The 18196-nt window shown below is 42.7% G+C and overlaps 4 protein-coding genes across 4 annotated transcripts; 3 read left to right on the plus strand and 1 right to left on the minus strand.

The window, feature by feature from the left end:
• Positions 1-6297: 6297 nt before the first annotated feature.
• LACBIDRAFT_335648 (uncharacterized protein) lies at positions 6298-6701 on the plus strand (the record flags this gene model as incomplete). The annotated part of the gene is made up of 2 exons (XM_001890518.1): positions 6298-6384; positions 6480-6701. The coding sequence occupies 2 exons, from the start codon at positions 6298-6300 to the stop codon at positions 6699-6701; spliced, it is 309 nt and encodes a 102-aa protein (XP_001890553.1).
• Positions 6702-8187: 1486 nt separating this feature from the next.
• On the plus strand, positions 8188-10821 carry LACBIDRAFT_335649 (uncharacterized protein; the record flags this gene model as incomplete). Its single annotated transcript, XM_001890519.1, has 6 exons — positions 8188-8241; positions 8367-8492; positions 8918-9188; positions 9347-9418; positions 9479-9744; positions 10567-10821. 6 exons carry the CDS (start codon positions 8188-8190, stop codon positions 10819-10821), a joined length of 1044 nt encoding a protein of 347 aa, XP_001890554.1.
• A 2247-nt stretch (positions 10822-13068) lies between these two features.
• LACBIDRAFT_335650 (uncharacterized protein) lies at positions 13069-15105 on the plus strand (the record flags this gene model as incomplete). The annotated part of the gene is made up of 8 exons (XM_001890520.1): positions 13069-13096; positions 13196-13202; positions 13707-13777; positions 13894-13950; positions 14114-14176; positions 14552-14581; positions 14766-14994; positions 15057-15105. 8 exons carry the CDS (start codon positions 13069-13071, stop codon positions 15103-15105), a joined length of 534 nt encoding a protein of 177 aa, XP_001890555.1.
• A 1291-nt stretch (positions 15106-16396) lies between these two features.
• On the minus strand, positions 16397-18019 carry LACBIDRAFT_335651 (uncharacterized protein; the record flags this gene model as incomplete). The annotated part of the gene is made up of 7 exons (XM_001890521.1): positions 16397-16625; positions 16929-16966; positions 17041-17098; positions 17256-17312; positions 17768-17793; positions 17868-17920; positions 18013-18019. The coding sequence occupies 7 exons, from the start codon at positions 18017-18019 to the stop codon at positions 16397-16399; spliced, it is 468 nt and encodes a 155-aa protein (XP_001890556.1).
• Between the last annotated feature and the right edge of the window lie 177 nt (positions 18020-18196).

Genomic DNA, 18196 nt, shown 5'->3' on the forward strand with positions numbered 1-18196 from the left:
TGGGCAGCGCGTGTTTTTCGGTGGGCGCTCGTGTTTTTCAGTGGGTGGTGGGATGTTTTCGTGGGCGGGGTATGGTTTTCGTGGGCGCTGGCGGTGGGCGTCGTTTTGTGCCCGTTGGGTGTCGTTTTGTGTCAGGGGGCGTTGTTTTCGTGGGCGTTGGGGGTTTTCATGGGTTACGGTGCTTGTTGTTTCGTGACGTGGCGTTGCCGCGTTGTTGTTGAAGGGTGTCGTGGTCGATGTTGGTGGTCGTGGTGGCCATGGGTGATTGAGGAGCGACGTTGGCAGTGGTGGCTATGGGTGACAGTGATGGTGTGGCGTTGGCGGCGGTGACGAGCATGGTGGTGGTGGTGGAAGAAGAGAGTGGCCATGTTTGGTGAGCATGTTCACCAAACAAACATTGTTTGTGATCCATTGAAAATAAATAAACTATAATACAGTAACAAATAAATAAAATAAACAGATTGGACTGGAATCCCATTCCTGCCCACTCCGGGGAACACCATTCCTGCCCATTCCAGGGAACATTCCGGTGTACATTCTGGAATCCACCAGAATTCCACCGGAATGGAACACACCAGAATAAACAATTTAGCAGGGCCTTCTGCTCAATTCCATTCCACTGGAATGACCGGATTCCTGCAGAAATAGGGGGGGCATTGATAAGACCTCTGCTCTTTTGAAGTTATCCAGGGGCCATGCTTTCCAGTTACATCTGGAAAACATTGAAACCCTCCTTGTGGCCCCCTTTTTCCAAGTAACGAAGAGGCAATCCAACCTGCTTTGCCACAAAGAAAGAGTCAGCCAACCACATATATGACATAGTTGCAGCTTATGGTTGCCCATTCTGATGCCATCAAAATTGTTGTAGAATATATGGCAAAGAACCAGTGTGACACAGTCTCTGCTGACATTCTGGACCATCCTTCTGTGGCAGGATCTCTTTTCTGGTCATTATCTTCCAAATACGGACTCTCAAAGTGTGCCTGGAGACTTTCCCTCCCAAGATTACATCTGTGTTTTCTTGGAGAAGGGTGTAATGAGAGCAACAGCCATGAAGCATGATCTTGATTTGGCCCAAACTGCCTGTGAACAGTGGCCATCAGATCAAGGTCCAAAACACTCTGAGACAGGGGCAAAATTCTGTCAGGATTCCAATGTCCTAAGGCAGGTCCGTGCTATTGAGGCCAAGATCTCTGAATGGCAGTTGATGCTGGAGAATCATACCAAGAAAGGCAGATTGCAATCATCAAAAGAGATCTCGTCCATGATCAAGCAACTGAAGATTGACTTGGATACACAGTGTCAAAGTCAACACTTCTTTAAACCTGGAGGAAATGTCCTTCAAAGGGACCCTTCATTGTGAAGCCTGTCTTGCAAGTCTACTACTTTCTTTCACTGAACACTTCCTGGCCAACAGCAATGAGTACAAGAGGATGGATATGTCAAAGTTACAAGTAGAATATCCTTGTTCCACCTCTTTCTGTGCTCTGATTTACTCATTTATAGGATTACAGGCAGGTGATTGCAGTCTTGAAATAATGTTGCCCATGTTGTGCAGCATTCCTGCAGTTATTACTTAAAGGGCACAAAGAAAATTTTGTGGTATGTGGAAACCACAGAAAGATTTTCCCTTGTTCTCTGCCACCATGGACTCCAAGCAACATTGTGGAGATGATGACCACCATGTTTGGAGGGCTGTTGCTGTGAGATCTTGTGGCCTTGAAAAAGCAAAGAAGCAGGGTAGCTTTCAGAGATCGATGCCAGTGTTAGAGTTCGTTGATTGCGTCGACTCTAAGGTTGGTGCATTCCTATGAATATGATTCATTAGTTTAAAATGTTTAAAGTAAAACTTATGTTTGTCCTTTGCGAGTGAATACAATTAGAGTCGAGTGAGGGGAACATGTCCTTAGATCGTGATGGTCCTGTTGTACCTTAACGTTTGACGAGGAACAGAACAGAGTCGAAAACGTTAGCACAAAGCCTTAACGATCTGAATTGGAGACTATTGACAGCACAAGGCCTTATCTAATAGTTCTCTAGTGTTGTGTTACTTAGTCTTTACTTAAGATCTCAAGTTCACACGATATTTGGGGAAGTAAGAATGAATGAATAATCCTATCCTACGGACATGTTTATATACTGTAGGTACTACTTCTAGATCCTGGAGGAAGGTCTTAGAACATTCCCTCCTAATCCGGGCTCTTCTGAGTCTGCTGCCGGTTCCGGAACTCTTGTTCAACGTATTTGGTGTGCTTTGTTTGCCTAAAGCTCGTACGCCAAATATAGTCAAGCAATCGCGTTGCATTGTATATGATCAAACACGTCAAGTCTGGGTATACACATGTTGCCTAGTTATAATTCATAAAATACAGAGAAATTGGTAAGAAAATAATAGAGTCTCTGGCAGATTGAAAGGGAACAGTAGATATGTGTAAGGTATATATGAATGTACCATAACATACCCCCCCCTGACCTTGAAATCTGATTACTCCTCTTCGTGGCAGACGGTTCTGTAAGCAGTAAAAAGGGTGTTAGAATAGTCGAGCGGTGTAAGGTTTGGGTTGAATCTGGCATTGGGATGGACGATCACTGCTCTGCACTGATTTTCACCGTTGTCGATGTAGCCATTGTCAATGAGTGGTTGTCTGGTGAAGGGATTGAAACCTGGGTAACGTGCGGCATAAGCAGACTTGACTGGATGTAAACCATGTCCTTCTTCTTGTCTTTGTCTGATTCGTCGAGGTCTTAGCAGTGCCCGCCCTATTCCTGCAGGATTCCGGTCATTCCAGTGGAATTCCTGTGGATTCTGGTGGAATGAAATTTAGCAGTAAGCCCTGCTAAATTTGTCATTCCTGTGTTTTCCCATTCCAGTGGAATCTGATTATTTCGGAATTTACACCAGAATGGTCTTCCCTGGAATGTGCAGGAACAGAATTCCACTGCAATTTATTTATTTTATTTATTTGTTATGTATTATAATTTGTTTATTTGAGATGGTTAACAAACAATATCTGTTTGGCAATCATGCTCACCAAACACGACCACCCTCTTCCTCCCACCACCACCATGCTCGTCACTGCTGCCAAACACGCCCGTCGCCACCACCACGATCCCCTTCACTCAACACCATCCGCATCCATTGCAGCCCCCTCACTCCCCATTCCTTACCAGGTGCCACATCACTGGCAGTGATGTGGCAACTAAACGGACAATGAAAACGACGCGGCACCATGATCCACGACCACCCACCACCCTCCAGGTAACAATGATGTGCCACCCCCACCATCCACGATTGCCGCCGCCCACCAACGGCAACATGACCACAGCAACACGACCCCAGCGCCCACGTTCACCACCCACAGACAAGAAATGACACCCAGTGGATAGAACATGACACCAGCAGACACGAAAACAACACCAGCAGACACAAAAACAACACCAGCGGACGCAAAACGATGCCGGTGGACAGTGCACAATGCCAACAGATGCAAAACGACACCAGCGGATGCAAAACAACACCTGCAGACACCAGCGGACAGCGGACAACACCAGCAGACACAAATCGACGCCCAGTGGACCAAAAACAATGCCAGTGGATGCCAACGAAAACAACCCACTGCCCACAAAAACACCACACCACGGCACGTGACGACGAGGCACCTTCCTCATCACTCCCTCTCCCATTCACCACTCCCTTCCCCTTGCTTGTCCCTCACCCCTCCCCTTCCCCCTTGCTTGTTCTCCCCCCCTTCACTCCCTCCCCCTTCCTTGTACCTCCCCCTTCCTCCTTCCTCCCTTTCCCTTCCTTGTCCTTTCCCCTGCTTTGTCCCTCCCCCTTCTTTAAATGTAGACTCTATGTAGTTCTATGTAGTAACATATACCCCCTGTCAGGCCTCCCCCTTTCTACAAAATAGATTGTATCTGGTAGTAGGTTATATAATTCATTTTATGTCATTAAGACAATTTGATCTACTAAGATGTCTGACATGAATTTATAAGGAATTTTGAGTACTAAGTCAGCAGGATAAGGTTGGAGTTGAAAAAACCTTATTCTGCTTGATTCCAGTCCTATTCCTGTGGATTCCTGTGGCATTCCTACAGGAATAGGTGGGGCACTGTAAAGTACTGTGCCATTCCAGTGGAATTTACCAGCCAAATTTTCAGAATTTCATTATTCCAGTATTTACACTGGAACAGTCCCTGGAATGCACAGGAACAGAATGGCACTGGAATGAGGTGACTGGAATGGACACTAAAAATTGCCAAATATTGCAGGTTTAAAAGATAAGGATGATGCTCATTATTGGTCATGATGTTGGGGTACTATTTACATGGTCTGCGCATTTCCTAATATGGTATTTGTTGAAAGTATAGCCATAAAATTAAGGAAAATCAGGGAAAAAATAATATATATGGTGTAGACTATTTTTAGCAATGTTGGGGTACTGCTGATGGTCTGTGCACATTTCCTAGTATGGTAAATAATGCAAATGTATCCAGAAAATCAGACAAAAACGGGAGAAAATATGTGTACTGTTTACATGGTCTGTGCACATGTCCTAATATGGTAATTAATGTAAATATAGCCAGAAAATCAGGAAAAAAGGAGAACAAAAGAATAGACATGATGTAAACTATTGTTAACAATGTTGCAGTAGTATCTACATGGTCTGTGCACATTTCCAAATATAGTAACTAATACAATGTAGCCAGAAAATGAGATAAAGAGAAGTAAAAAATATAAACATAGTACCAACTGTTGTTGTCAATGTTAAGGTACTGTTTACATGGTCTGTGTGCATTTCCAAATATGGTAATTAGTACAAATATGCCAGAAAATCAGAAAAAAAAGCATAATAAAGAATAGATATGTTGTAGACTGTTATTGAACATGTTGCAGTGGTCTGTCCATGTTTCCACATATAGTAATGAATACAATGCATCCAGAAAATCAGTAGAAAAAGGAGAAAAATGCATACACATGGTGTTAACTGTTCTTGAAAATGTTGGACTACTGTTTACATGGTCTGTGCACATTTCCAAATACAGAAAGTGATGATATACCAAATGAAAAGTCACAATCAAATAGGGGAGATGTTGAGGGTGCTGCCTTCAGGGTCCTATGTCTCTGGAATGTTGCGCTGCCCACAAGAAGAATGTTAGTGGATGATCAGCATGGCAAGATGGGGGTCTGTGGATGGATTGGAGCTTTCTAAGGAATTTTGTCAGAGGTGGTTCAGCTTAGTGAAAAAGAAGGGGCACAAACAGCTGGTAGACAGCATGAGCTGTCTGATGATGGAGGGACAGTGCTGAATGTCAGAAAGATCTCATCATGCTGCTAATCAGCTGCTTACTGGAATTCTGGCAGGTAGTGAGTGTTGGAGCTCATTGTCCAGCATGCACTGCATAGCCAGTATGTGGGTGCTTTCTTTAATGGGTCATCATTGCAAGTCTTCATATTTGGGGCAAAAAGCAAGGTGTGCCTGCAGCAGTCTGTTACCCTCAGGTAATCAGCCATCTCTTTCACCCCTGAACCATCAATGCCATGGGAAGGCATCTCTCTCAGATACCAAAATGTGGTGATGTATGCAGATTGGTATAAGTTCTCTCTGCTTTCCCACATTCATGCAAGAACCTGAAGATGTTTCAAGGTGCTGAGTAGTAAATCACCAATTTCAAATTGACTTCCTCATGGTCAAAGTCCACTCTCATGCCACTGACCATTGCCACTGCCTTGATGTCCCCTTCCTGCCAGGATTTCACCACAGATTCCATAGCATCCTCATTTCCATCTGCAGGAGAGGTGAGATGGAAGCACACCTGCAAATTCCTTGGCAACCACATCAGGAGAGCAAATAGATACAGCCAATTGTATGATTTTTATTTATGAAGTTTTGACCTTTGTCACAGATGTGCAGCTGATCAGCCCACCCAACAGTCCCCCTGAGCCCTCACAATAACTTGCAAGGTGCATCACACACAACAGGTAAATCTTCCTGGAGTGTTCACTATAATTCAACAAGTATTTTTGTGCAGGTGGGCTTATTTGAGGGAATGCATATGGAAATGAATTTAAATTTGCTGATGCATTGCCCATGGATCAACTGCCTGTTGTGTTATTCTCTATAACTCACACGAAAACCAAGCCAATTTGTCTCTCACTTCAATGAAAGTTTCTATGGGTTTCAGCCATGGCATAACAGCCACATTCCAGCCAGTTCATAAAAACCTTATTGGTCGCAGGTGGGAGTTAAAGCTTGAGAGTTGATTGTTATTGATATATTGCAAGACCCCAACATGACAACTTGGGATGATATTGATGGTATTTGGAATCTCAAAGGGCCTTATGCATTTGTGCTTGAACAGAATGAAGATGTGAAGTGGGTGTGTAATAAGAAAAAGGGAAACTATGCTTTGTCAATTCTGGTTGTATTTAGCTTTATTCAATTATGTGAGTTTTCTACTAACATATTTTCTAGAGCTCTTTCAGTCTGGAAGCCACCTCTAGTTCTTGCTCCATCTCTCACTCTAGATCTGCATCTGCTTTGTGGTCCCTCTCTGTAGCTCTATCTGATTCTGGGTCTGCTGCCACTACCTTCACTCTTCATCCAACCATGGCTTTTGCATCTAAAAAGTCTAAGAGTCTCATAGCAGCCTATAGGCTGGAGCTTGCTAGTTACTTAAGGTCTCACCTTATTTGATGAACAAAGAGGGAAAAGTAGCTCTTACTCTGGCATATTAGAGGTACAAAGCATGTAATAAAGCCATGCAGAATTCCAATAAAATTAAGGATGCAGGAGCATGGCCTACTAGCTGTCCTCAGCCAACTGCTACAGTCATCATTAGGGTTTTCATTTCAAAATTAATGTGGCATCAGTACTATGTTACTACAGGACTGAACCATGGTCCGGCTTTTTTCCAGTTACAGTTGCCCACAATGGGTCAGTATGGTTGCCAGTTACCATGTTTTTGTAAATATTCAAAAACCAAAAAAAGACCAGTTTGAACCAGTTGCAACCAGTCTTTTGTCCCATCACATATTGAACCTTTCTTGTGCAAATATTTACTTAATTTTCAGTCCCTGAACCACCAAAGATGGTCAAAATTTTGTTGAGACATGGCCAAAAGTATTTTTGTACACGTGTTTTGGAGGTCTTAGCAGTGCCCTCTAATTCCTGCCAGAATTTCATTCTTGGGGAATCTGGTGGAATAAAATTTGGCCTGTAACTACACTGAGCCCATCCTCCACAATCTTCTGACTGGAGTTGGATTTCATCTCTGCTTTAACATCCTTCCTGGTCCTGCCAATGTATTGCTCTTCAAACTCTCTGGTGATGTGAATAAGACTCTAGAAGTGTTATTGGTATCATATATATACATAAAATGAGAGAATTACTTGCCTTCTCATAATCGTCTCTTCCAAGTTTATCAAGTTTATCCTTCGCAGATGATTTTTTTTGCCCTTGGAACGTCTGTCAACTCTTTGACCCTCATCACCTTCAGCTCATTCCTTGCCTCCTACAACCATTATGCCAAGGTAAATGGCAAGATTTATATCTTTGTCATAAAACTGGCCAGTTTTACATTGAGGATGCATGTGTTCTTGAAGATCATGGCAAATGTTTGAAGTTTAGGTTTGATTGTCTGAGATCTGCAGTACTTTACACTCCCACTGTTTGTCCAATGGAATCCGATGGACTTTCAACGGACCTGAGGTCTTTATCATGCCCCACTGATTCCTGCTGGATTCAGGTCATTCCTGCGGATTCTGGTGGAAGCTGGAGGAATCAAATTTAGCAAAGAGACCAGCCAAAATGACATTCCAGGGGACAAATATTCCAGTGGAATGATGTCATTCCTGATTAGTAGCCAGAATGGTCCCTGGAATACACCAGAACAGAATGGATAAGGAATCCAGTAACTGGAATACACATTAGTAATTAATAATAAAGAATAATAAAACAATGTCAAGTCTCGGCAAACACCGATGCTCGATTTGGCATCATCAAGAATCAACAATCCCCAACACTCCTCTCCTCATCACCACCATCGTCGCCAACACTGTGACTGCCCCAAGCACATCGACAATGATGTGGTAATGCCAGGCGAACCATCGACGATGGTGGTACATAGGGAAGACGACAATGTGGCACATAAACGCTGCATGGCCAGCACCAGCCACTACCAATGAGGATGTGGCACATAAACGTGCCACGTCATCCATATGGTGATGATGCCCAGGTGAGCTTACCTAGTAGGTTCCCCCCCACATTGTTTTCACACACGAAGCACAGGTTGTATCACCATTTGCGACCTATGGTGAAGGAGTCCCTTTGGCTGGGTAGTGATGACGTGGCACGTAACAGTACGTGTCTATCAACAAGCTTCCCCCACATCGTTTTTCACTCATGAAGCAGGGGTCACATCGCTGTTTGCAATGTACGACAAGGGACAGCCATAACGATGATGTGGCACGAAGATGTGGCACCCAGGTGAGCGTATCAAGTAGGTTCCCCCCACATTGTTTTCACGCATGCCCAGAAATGACCACCACCAGTCAATGACAACCACCACCAGCCACAACCACTCAGAAACAACAACCACCCACCCATGATGCAAATGGAGACACAAACACTCACAAACTACCGCCACCACCCATGAAAACGACACCACTGCCCAGGGACGACCACCATCAGCCAAGGACAACCACCACCAGCAACTACCACCCAGCAACGACGACGACCAGCCACCACCACCCACAAATGATGCCCAGCGCTGACTAACAGACACAGGCCATGACGACGAACCGACAACACCTCCCACTGCCTATGAATGACCATGCACAATGGCGCCACCCCCTACTCATCTGTTTTCGGAGTTTCAGCTGATTCCGCCTTAACCCATGTGAACCTAACAGTTCATCATTCTGTTTTCCTTTCCCCCACCATCTGTTCCCTCTGCACCTTCATACCACATTGTCATTATCCACTCCCACCCTCAATTCATGTCACGCAAACTGCGCTCAGTGCTTGCTGGGGCTGCTCCTACCACTCCTACCACCCCTCCTGCCCCGCGAGCACCCCGAGGCCGCAAGCGGCTGCAGTCAAATGCCAAGGACACCATGCCAAAATGCAGCAAGACAGATACCACCCAGGAGGACCAGAACAGTGACAAGGACAACAGCAACAGTGAGAACAAGTTAACGACAAGCCCAAGAAAGCGCTAGTGAAGGGAAAGGGCAGGGGAAAGGTCTCGGCAAGAGGGGAAAAAAACAGGTGCATGGCTTTGCCCTCTCCCCCTGTATTGGCTAACATATTGGCTAACCACCCCACCCACCATTTTATAGGAAGACCGCTGCCCAACGGGCAACTGAGGATAAGGTTGAAAATGCAAAAGGCATGCCTGCCAATCTCAAACTGTAAGCCTCCCCCTCTCTTCTATTTATGTTTAAATAAATTTGCAGCCTTTTCACTGTTAGGTGAAAATGGAATCATCTGTGCTGCAGACAACCATGCATGTAATGAGTGTACTCAGAAACACAGAAAGACTAGTGATGTTGTTGATGTAGTTTTTGATGATCCAGCAGCAGTTGTTGGTGTTGATGCAACAGATGATGATATACCTGCATTGGTCACAGCTCATGAGGAACCAGAAGTTGATCTACATCAAGGTGATGAGATGGATATTGATAATATTCGTGATACCAATTTGGTTACTCTTGATGGTGTTGTAATGGGCCCTCAGGTAAATGAATTGATGATATTCTAGAAACTCTATTAATCATAATTGTTTGACAGTGTTGCTTATGATGACTGTTCAAATGATCTCTCTCATGCTCAAGGTGGATCTTTATGTGACATACATCACAATATGCTTGCTTCACGATGCTTAGTTTGGGATTGTCATAATCAGAGAGTTCAAGGTACACTTGCCTGTCAGGAACATCAATCACAATGGAAGAAACATTATAAAAACAGCAACTGCCAAAATCAATCTGGAGTTCGTAGAATGTTACAAAGGCCTGCAGAGAATCATCCTTGGCAACCTAACCTTAGAGGGGCAAATCCACAACGACATGATGATCCAAATGCTGATCCACCTCCCTCAAAAAACTACTTTAGTCCAGATTGGTTTTATTGTGTTGAAACTATTTGTGCTCCTTGAGGGGTGGTTATTGCCTGGACTAAATTTGACAAGTCAGAATCACCAACAAATATACTAAACTTCTTGGGATCAGTATATCCAACTGAAGAGTCACGGCCTGCCTATATCTGCATTGACAAAGCCTGCCAAATTCTTCAAACTGCAGTGGCTAATGGAAGCTGGGAGATCTGGAAAAAAACCACCAGATTTATTGTTGATTCTTATCATTACATCAATCACTGAGTGACAGATTATCTCTGCGAAAATACTGTAATCCATCACCAGGAGATGGATCTGCTCCAAATCTGGTAGTTATGGCCTTTGACAAAAAAGGGAATCCATATGTAAAATAGGCATTCAATACACAGGTATCTATCATTCAATTCTATACTGATTTTCCAGCCACTAAGATCAATATTTAAGGTTTGTGAACAGCTCAATGCATGGCTTGGTGGATATCAATCAATTCTCAAATGCATGACCCCAGGCAACTTTAACTGGTTTTTGCACTCTATGTTATTTTATCATACCAAATATGTTCTCCAAAAACAGCTGGTGAAGAAAAAGAGAGAAGAAGATGCAGAGGAACTGATGAGACAGCAGGAAGAGGATGCTGAAGAAGAGGAAGGCTTGGGATTGGATGAGGAAATTGTAGAAGAGGATGAAGAGGATGAGTAAACAATGACCGGCTTGAGAAACTGACCTAAATAAATGTAAAAATAGCAAGGAAAGACAAGAGAAGTGTATATAGTTCTGTAAAAAATAGCAAGGGAAGAAGAGAGAAGTGTATATAGTTGTGTAAATGTACAATATGATGCTTATTGTGTGTCCATTCCACTGGAATGAAGTTTTTATTAAGCCCTTGGCTCCAAAATATTCATTCCTATCTATTTCTGTGCCATTCCTGTCTATTTCTGCGGATTCCACTGGAATCCAGTGGAATGCCTTCATTCCTGCAGGAATCAGTGGGGCATGACGAAGTACTGAACAGACCCTGCCATTTCCAATGGACTCAGTGGACAGTCCATCAGAAGACTGTCAGATTTCATTGGACATGACTGGATTCCACTGCTAGTCCAGGCAAAGTCCAATGAAAGTCTGCTCAAGCCATTTAGAAGCAAGAAATGGTTGGACTGGCTGGAATTCTGTGTCTGTTGGATGTCTGCTGGACTTCCATTGGATTTCTGATGGACAGAGGCAGAAACCAGTCATAATTGCTAAGTTCTCAGTCTGGTGGACTTCCAATGGACTTCTAAGCAAGAAAGGCACAACTTCCAACAGACTTTCAGCGTCCAGTCTGCAATTCTTATAAGTAAATCTAAACAAGTCAGGCCCTGGTCAGACCTTATGCTGAATTCCTTAAGACATTGAGGTTTCAAAAAACAATGTATATATCATAACTACATAAATTTATTTTACTACATTCTATGTTACAGAGAAGGGGGAGGGGGTGGTGATCAGAAAGGGAGGGGGGAGGCACAAAAAGTGAGGGGGAAGGGACAAAAAGTGAGGGGGGAGGAACAGAAAGGGAGGGGAGGGAATGGTAAGCAGCAAGGGAGGAGGAGGGAGCAAAGGAGGGGGAGGGAGTGGTAAGCAGCAAGGGAGGGGAGTAAGGGTGGGGGAGGGAGTGGTGGTGAGGGGAGGGAGTGGTGAGTAATGGAGGGGGAGGGGATGGTGGGCATTGACTGATAGAGGGGGATGGAATGGTGGTGCTGGGCCCTCATGTCATGTCACTGTCCTCACGTTGCATGTTTCGTCATTGTCCTCACATGTTGTGTCATTGTTTTCGCATGTTGTTGTTGTTGTTGTTGTTGTCATGTTGTCATTGTTGTTGTTGTTGTCAAGTTGTCATCATTGTTGTGTTGTTGTTGTTGTTGTCTTGTCATCCTCGCATGTTGTGGACACATCGTCATGTTGTGGGATTCATGGGGTGCTGGTGGGGTGTTGTGGCTGGTCCCTTTGTCATTGCATTGTCCACATTGCATATCGTTGACACATCATCATGTCATTGTTGGTGTGTTGTTGTGTTGTTGTGCCATCCGTGTCACGTGCTGTGTCATCATGGGTTGGTGGGCTGTCATCACTAGGGATGGATGTGGTTGAGGACAAGCAATGTGGATCATTGATGATGGCCAAATGATGCATTGGCGTTTGCTGATGACCGTTTTAGGAAAGCGGTCAAACAGTAGGTATGTATAGTACAAACTACTTACTTATATCAAAGGCACCTTGCTGCAGCTGGTTTAGCATTGTGTTCAATATGCTTAAGATCCTAAGGTTGAGTGTTCAATTCCCCAATGTTGCATTTCTTTTATGTTATATATTATTAATAATAATAACAACAGTCTTTTGGAATTCCATTGGACTTCTGTTGGATTTGTCCACTGGAATTCCGTTGACACTTGCTTGTCATTTCTAGTGGACTGGCTGCTAGTTTGCTGTTAGTCCATCAGAAGTCCGTCAGAAAAGTCTGATGGACTTTGAGGTCCAACTAAAAATGCTTGGAAAAGCTTCACACATTCACCAGAAAATTTGCTGCAGTTGCAAAGCAGAAAAATATCTGTTCTGCATACCCTCAGTCCAGCCAGAGTCCGCTGATACGTGTTGCACGGGGATGAATGTGAAAGTGCAAAACACGCGAACAAGGATCAAGTGCATCAGGAAAACCCTATCACCTAAACACCTACACACACACTATCACAATCTCAGAGCACAAGTTCGAGGGCCTTTGGTATTGAGAAATACCACCTTTGTCTTCTTAGGTTAAGTCTCAAGATTTTTCGTTTTTAACACAGGTTTTTATTATAAGGTGTGGTTTAGAATAGTGGTTTAGAATAGTTCAATAGAACAAAGTATATATTTTGGGGAACTTGGTCTCTTAAATGCAAAGTTCTTTGATCACAGTTTCTTTTATTAACACAAAACATGACTTTAATTGACTTTTATGACTCCCGTGAGTTTTTATTATGTCACTACACTCCAAAACCAAAGGAGTACAAGTATGCTGTCTTGTCTAAATGATACTGTGTTCTTAAAACCTCTTATTCAAAAGTCTCCAAGTAAGTTGACTCCCAAGCATGCTGGCTTCGTTCACACTGTACTTATCTGACCACAAAGAAATCTCCTTTTAATTGATTACAACTGTCCACCTCCTAAGTCTCTACTTGGAGTGCAACTAGCTGGTCAATGGGGGGGCGATTACTTGCCTTTTGACCTGCCAGCGCACTCCTTATATACTCCAGGAACCCCTATCTATGTTTTACATGTGTTTTAATGTGGGATACTTCGGTCCGAATTACAAATATGAATTTTAAAAGAGCGTGTGGTATATTTTGTAGTCTATCTCTGGGAACATTATGGATTTTGTAGTGTCGCGTCTTTCATTTTCAAATGCATCAGTGTTTGATGCATACGCGGAGTTAGCTGACGTAGCTATTCTTAGCTTGGCATGATCTTGCATGTTTCTTTCTCTGGCCCGGTTTACCGGTTTTGACAGATGACATCACAAAATGATTAATGTTTCTTGATGTGTTGATGTGCATGCATACACATTTTACCAATAGTCTTCAGCCTTCCATCGTTTCCGAGTTTTTAATTAAAATGCCTTGTCTTGGCTCGTCTTTTCATTACAGAGGTCAGGAGACACTCCAAAGGTGTTTTCAAATGTCTTTCTTAATTGTCAGGGGGTTCTTATTATATTTTATATAATAGAATGTGTCTTTTTCTCATGTTTTTACTTGTGACGTTCAGACACATCAGTCTTTGATGTGTACATGGGAATTGCCATACATGTCTTTCTGAATGGCTGTAAGCCATGCTAAGTCTTTGTACATTTATTACTTAGGCGTAGTTTAGTCTTTCAATGTTTCAGACATGCCGTTTAAGTGTCTATATCGTCTTTTCTGTATTTCTTGTATAAGTATTAAAATTCCACAATAAATCCATCATGTGTTTCTAAACCCTTTGGTAGTAATGGAATTATTCTCCCTGCGCTGGGTGTTTACTCTAGAACCTCTTAGTGCTCTATTTCATGGTAGGTGAATTTTAGATAGGATCCAAGTATAATGTCATGACGTGTACTGCTGCCAGTTCCAAAGCCTTTGTCCTATGTTCAGATTCCACGCATTTGCATTTTTGGTCAACTGCATAGGGTATGCGCATTGACTCTTTGTATCATTGCAATTGTATGTAGTGTATTTATTAGAGATGACCTTTATCGGTAAAATCATTAAAATTGAATTTTATACAGGTGAAATGCTTTCATCTGTATCACCGCTTGGAAAAGCAGTGGCAGCATAAAGACCTCGAGATCTGCTGACTTTTTTAAGATCTGCAAGAGATATTGGAACCACAAAACAATCTGAGTTTTTCTGTGCAACTGCTGCTCTGAATCTGGCTATTCACTTAGACTCAGCCATTCGAGATCTAGCACTTCAAGGTCTGTTGGAGCCTGCTGAAGGGAGGGGTACTCCTTCTAACTTGGGGGTGGATACCTGGTCTGTCAGTTTGTACCGCTAAAGGATAGCCTTCAGCTAAGACTTTGCACTTCATGAAAAAATCCTACAGGCAAATTTAGTTTCATCCAAACAATTTTTTAGCAGTATCTCCTATTGTAATGGCAGACTTCTTTGGAATGGCTGCAGGGCCTGTGACTAGACAGGCCTTGGGCTTACTGGTGCGAAAGGTGGGTGGTTTGGCTTTACTTAAGGAAAGAGGTGGTAATGGGTTAGAGCTGCTGCTCTGGGACTGTGAAATCAAAGGGGAAATAGTGGGATTGCAGAGGGTGAATGACACCCTTTTTCTCTCCAATGAGCTGGATGGCATTCTGGCTTTGGCAGAGGCCCTCCACTTGTGAGAGAACATGGCAGAGCTGAATCTTGTCAGAGATGTAGCCATAACCTCTGTCTTTGCAGTGACTTTGGCTCTCTTATGACCATGGCATTCTTCCCTAGTCATGTGTGATGGTGAAAGTTGGACTGGATGTGCTACATCCTGCAGGTGGATAAAAAAGGAAATTTTCCTTATTTGGTAAGGCATAGTAAGATTCTTTTCCTCCACTAGACCCATTCTACTATATAAGGAGATAAGCTGACAAATAATTTCCCTATTTGGTAACCTCCTTGGCTCTATAACACTCTGCATGTTCCTCACTCCAGGTGTGTCCATTTCTATGAAAAGCAGCAATTCAACTTTTCCCTATCAAAAGTGCCTTATTTGTGCTACAAAAGCAATTTGCCCCTACATAATGCCACATTTATCTTTGACTTGGTGAATCTTGGACCTCCTGCTACAGATGCATGTGATCAATCTTAAATGCTGTTCCTGATTGAGAAGAGGACCCTGTAAACCAGCCACATCAACAGGTCAGGTTGATATTACAGTTTTTCCCTTGATACCCCTGATGCAAGTTTAACTGGTAGGCTTTTTTAACCAGAGGAACTAGGAAGAGAAGAGTTAACACAAATTTTGTGATGTTCATTGGCATGTCACATGACTGAATTAAGCTTCCCTTCTTAACAACTTATATAAAAAGGAAAATTGGTATCAAAGAAAAATGATTTGAGAAAGGATTCATGTGGTTGGAAGCAAGAAGCAAAGTGTGGGAAATGAGAAAACAAAGCAAAGTTGAATATGTCACATGACTGGATCAGGACAAGCCTTGTTCTTTCAGCCACAAGTCTGATGAAAGAGAACAGAGTGGCATTCAAGTACATAGAGGAAAAAGAACAAGAAGAAATTGATAGCTGAAAGAAGGTTCAACCATGTCCCATGACTTGTTTAGGGGAGGCCGGGTCTAGAAGATAGCAGCATGGTCATGCAGATTGAGATTGAGATCATGTTACTACTATTTGAGTTATCAGTACCATCAGATAAAAGCAATGGAAATGGAGTCAACTATTGATCTAAAACATTATAAAAGTAGTTTCAATCTGAAGGATAGCTGTTAATGCAAAGAATGGTGGTATATGTACAGGATGGATGTCAATGCAAACAATTAGGGTATGTACATAGTGATGTGAATGTAAAGGATGGTGGTAAATGCAGAGCATAGGGTGGTGAGCAAATTAAAGATAAAAGAAGGGTTCACAGAGAATATGAAGTTGAAGATGTAACTCAGCAACAATTTTCAAGAATTGCAAAAAGATTCCATCTTCATATACTGGTAGGGGGGGTAAAGTTGAATAAAATCTTGTAGAATGTGGTATCCGGTGAGGAGTGCTTGGAATTGTTAGTTTGTAAACTAAGGTTACAGTCAGAATGTAGACAGAAAAAGAGCAGAAATGTGAATAATTACAACCTGATTGATGCCCTCAGCCAGGCCTTGAAGGTGGGGGTCAACCACATAGACCTCAGCAAACTCGTTAAGAGCCTCAATAGGGGCAGTGAAGTAGGGGTTGGAGCTATCAAAAAGGATGATGAGGAATCCATAGGCCATGTAAGGAATGAAGAAATCCATGTGGGGAGTTGGGATATCATGGTCCCTGCATGTCCCTCATTCAAGGTGTGTCCATTTCAAAATCTGAAAAGCAGCAATTCAACTTTTTCCTATCAAAACTGCTTTATTTGTGCTCCTTGTAATTACTCCATTTGTTATTCTCAACTTCCATGAAAAATAGCTATGCAGCTATTATACTTCCCCCATGTCCCTCTTGCTATTCAACTTTCTGTTAAGAAAACCTACCCACTTGTGACCTTTCAAAATATTATCCCAATTTTAGTGGTAAATAGTCTCCTGCATTAGTAGCTAGTGCAACTGGCAGCATTTCAGAGTTAGTGCCACTTACATGCAGTTTATGAACCACAGCCCTGCTGAGTCCTCACTCTGTACAATAAAGATTGTGCCCTAATTCTGTTCCCACAGGCAGAGATGAGATTTCCTCCCAAGCCTTTGCCAACCAGGCTGTCAAAATTTTCACCTTCCACCACATTCTCTTGTTCCAGAGAGGGGGTTTCCCTTTCAGTTTGTCAAAAGAGGCTGTGGGGAAGAAAAATATGTCTCCAACCCCCTCAGGAGTCTGATGCAATGATAGATTCAGCCAGACAGGAAAATGACCAGGTCCCTGGGTCATACCTATCTGCAATTGAGAGAGATATATGTAGCAGCCACTTACTCCAGTTTGACTTTGAGGTCTGGCAAGTAGAGCTCTCCCTCTTTATATTGGCCACAGCTGAAAATTGTCATCAGACATCATCTATAGTGTTTCAAAGTCCAGTCTAGTCTGGTTTTTACCTCAAAATGAGGCAACTGGCAACCGGAACTGGTTCAGACCAATCCAGATATTAAGGGACCACAACCAGACCCTTTTAGACTGGTCCTAAATGGTCTACAATGCAAAAAAAACCAGTCCAGACTGGTAGTAACCAGTCTTTTGTTGAAAACTTTATTTACCACAGAAACTAAATATTACCTCATGTACATAGCATATATAGATAGATAGTTTAATTTTTCATAGACTGATTAAGAATTTAGGCAATTCTGTGAAGATTTGACTGAGATATGGCAAAAATGGATAGGATATACATTCAAATTGTGTGTGAGTAAGGTCCAACATGTGATGGGATGAAAGACTGGCAAACAGTGTGTTGAGCACACCAATCTCATCACACATGCATACTAACCTACCCACCCTTGTTTTTTTTACTTTTGCTCTAGCAAAATGGCAACATAGTGCACAGCAGAAGATGCAAAAGGAGCACCAGGACTACAGGCTTGAAGATCTTACTGGGACCAATTCTAACATGGATAAAGATCTAGAGGAAGTTGGTGATGATGAATCTTTGGAGGAAAGTGTATCAACTCCAGCCTAACCTGATCAACCATCCTCTCCAAGAAAAAGAGCCCAAGTTATAAACACCACATCTACTGACAGAACATTTCTAACCTTTGATGCTTTTGATGCACTACCCATTTATGCTCAAGATGCTAGTAAATGGAACCACCTTTCAAAGGAAAATTATGGATTTTGGGCTAAAAAATGCTAACAATGGGTAACCTAACTCAATGAAGCCTATGCTGAAAGAAACGTAAGCTCTATCATATTTTTATATATCT

The sequence above is a fragment of the Laccaria bicolor genome, genomic scaffold, assembly GCF_000143565.1.
Source record: "Laccaria bicolor S238N-H82 LACBIscaffold_106 genomic scaffold, whole genome shotgun sequence".
Taxonomy (NCBI): domain Eukaryota; kingdom Fungi; phylum Basidiomycota; class Agaricomycetes; order Agaricales; family Hydnangiaceae; genus Laccaria; species Laccaria bicolor.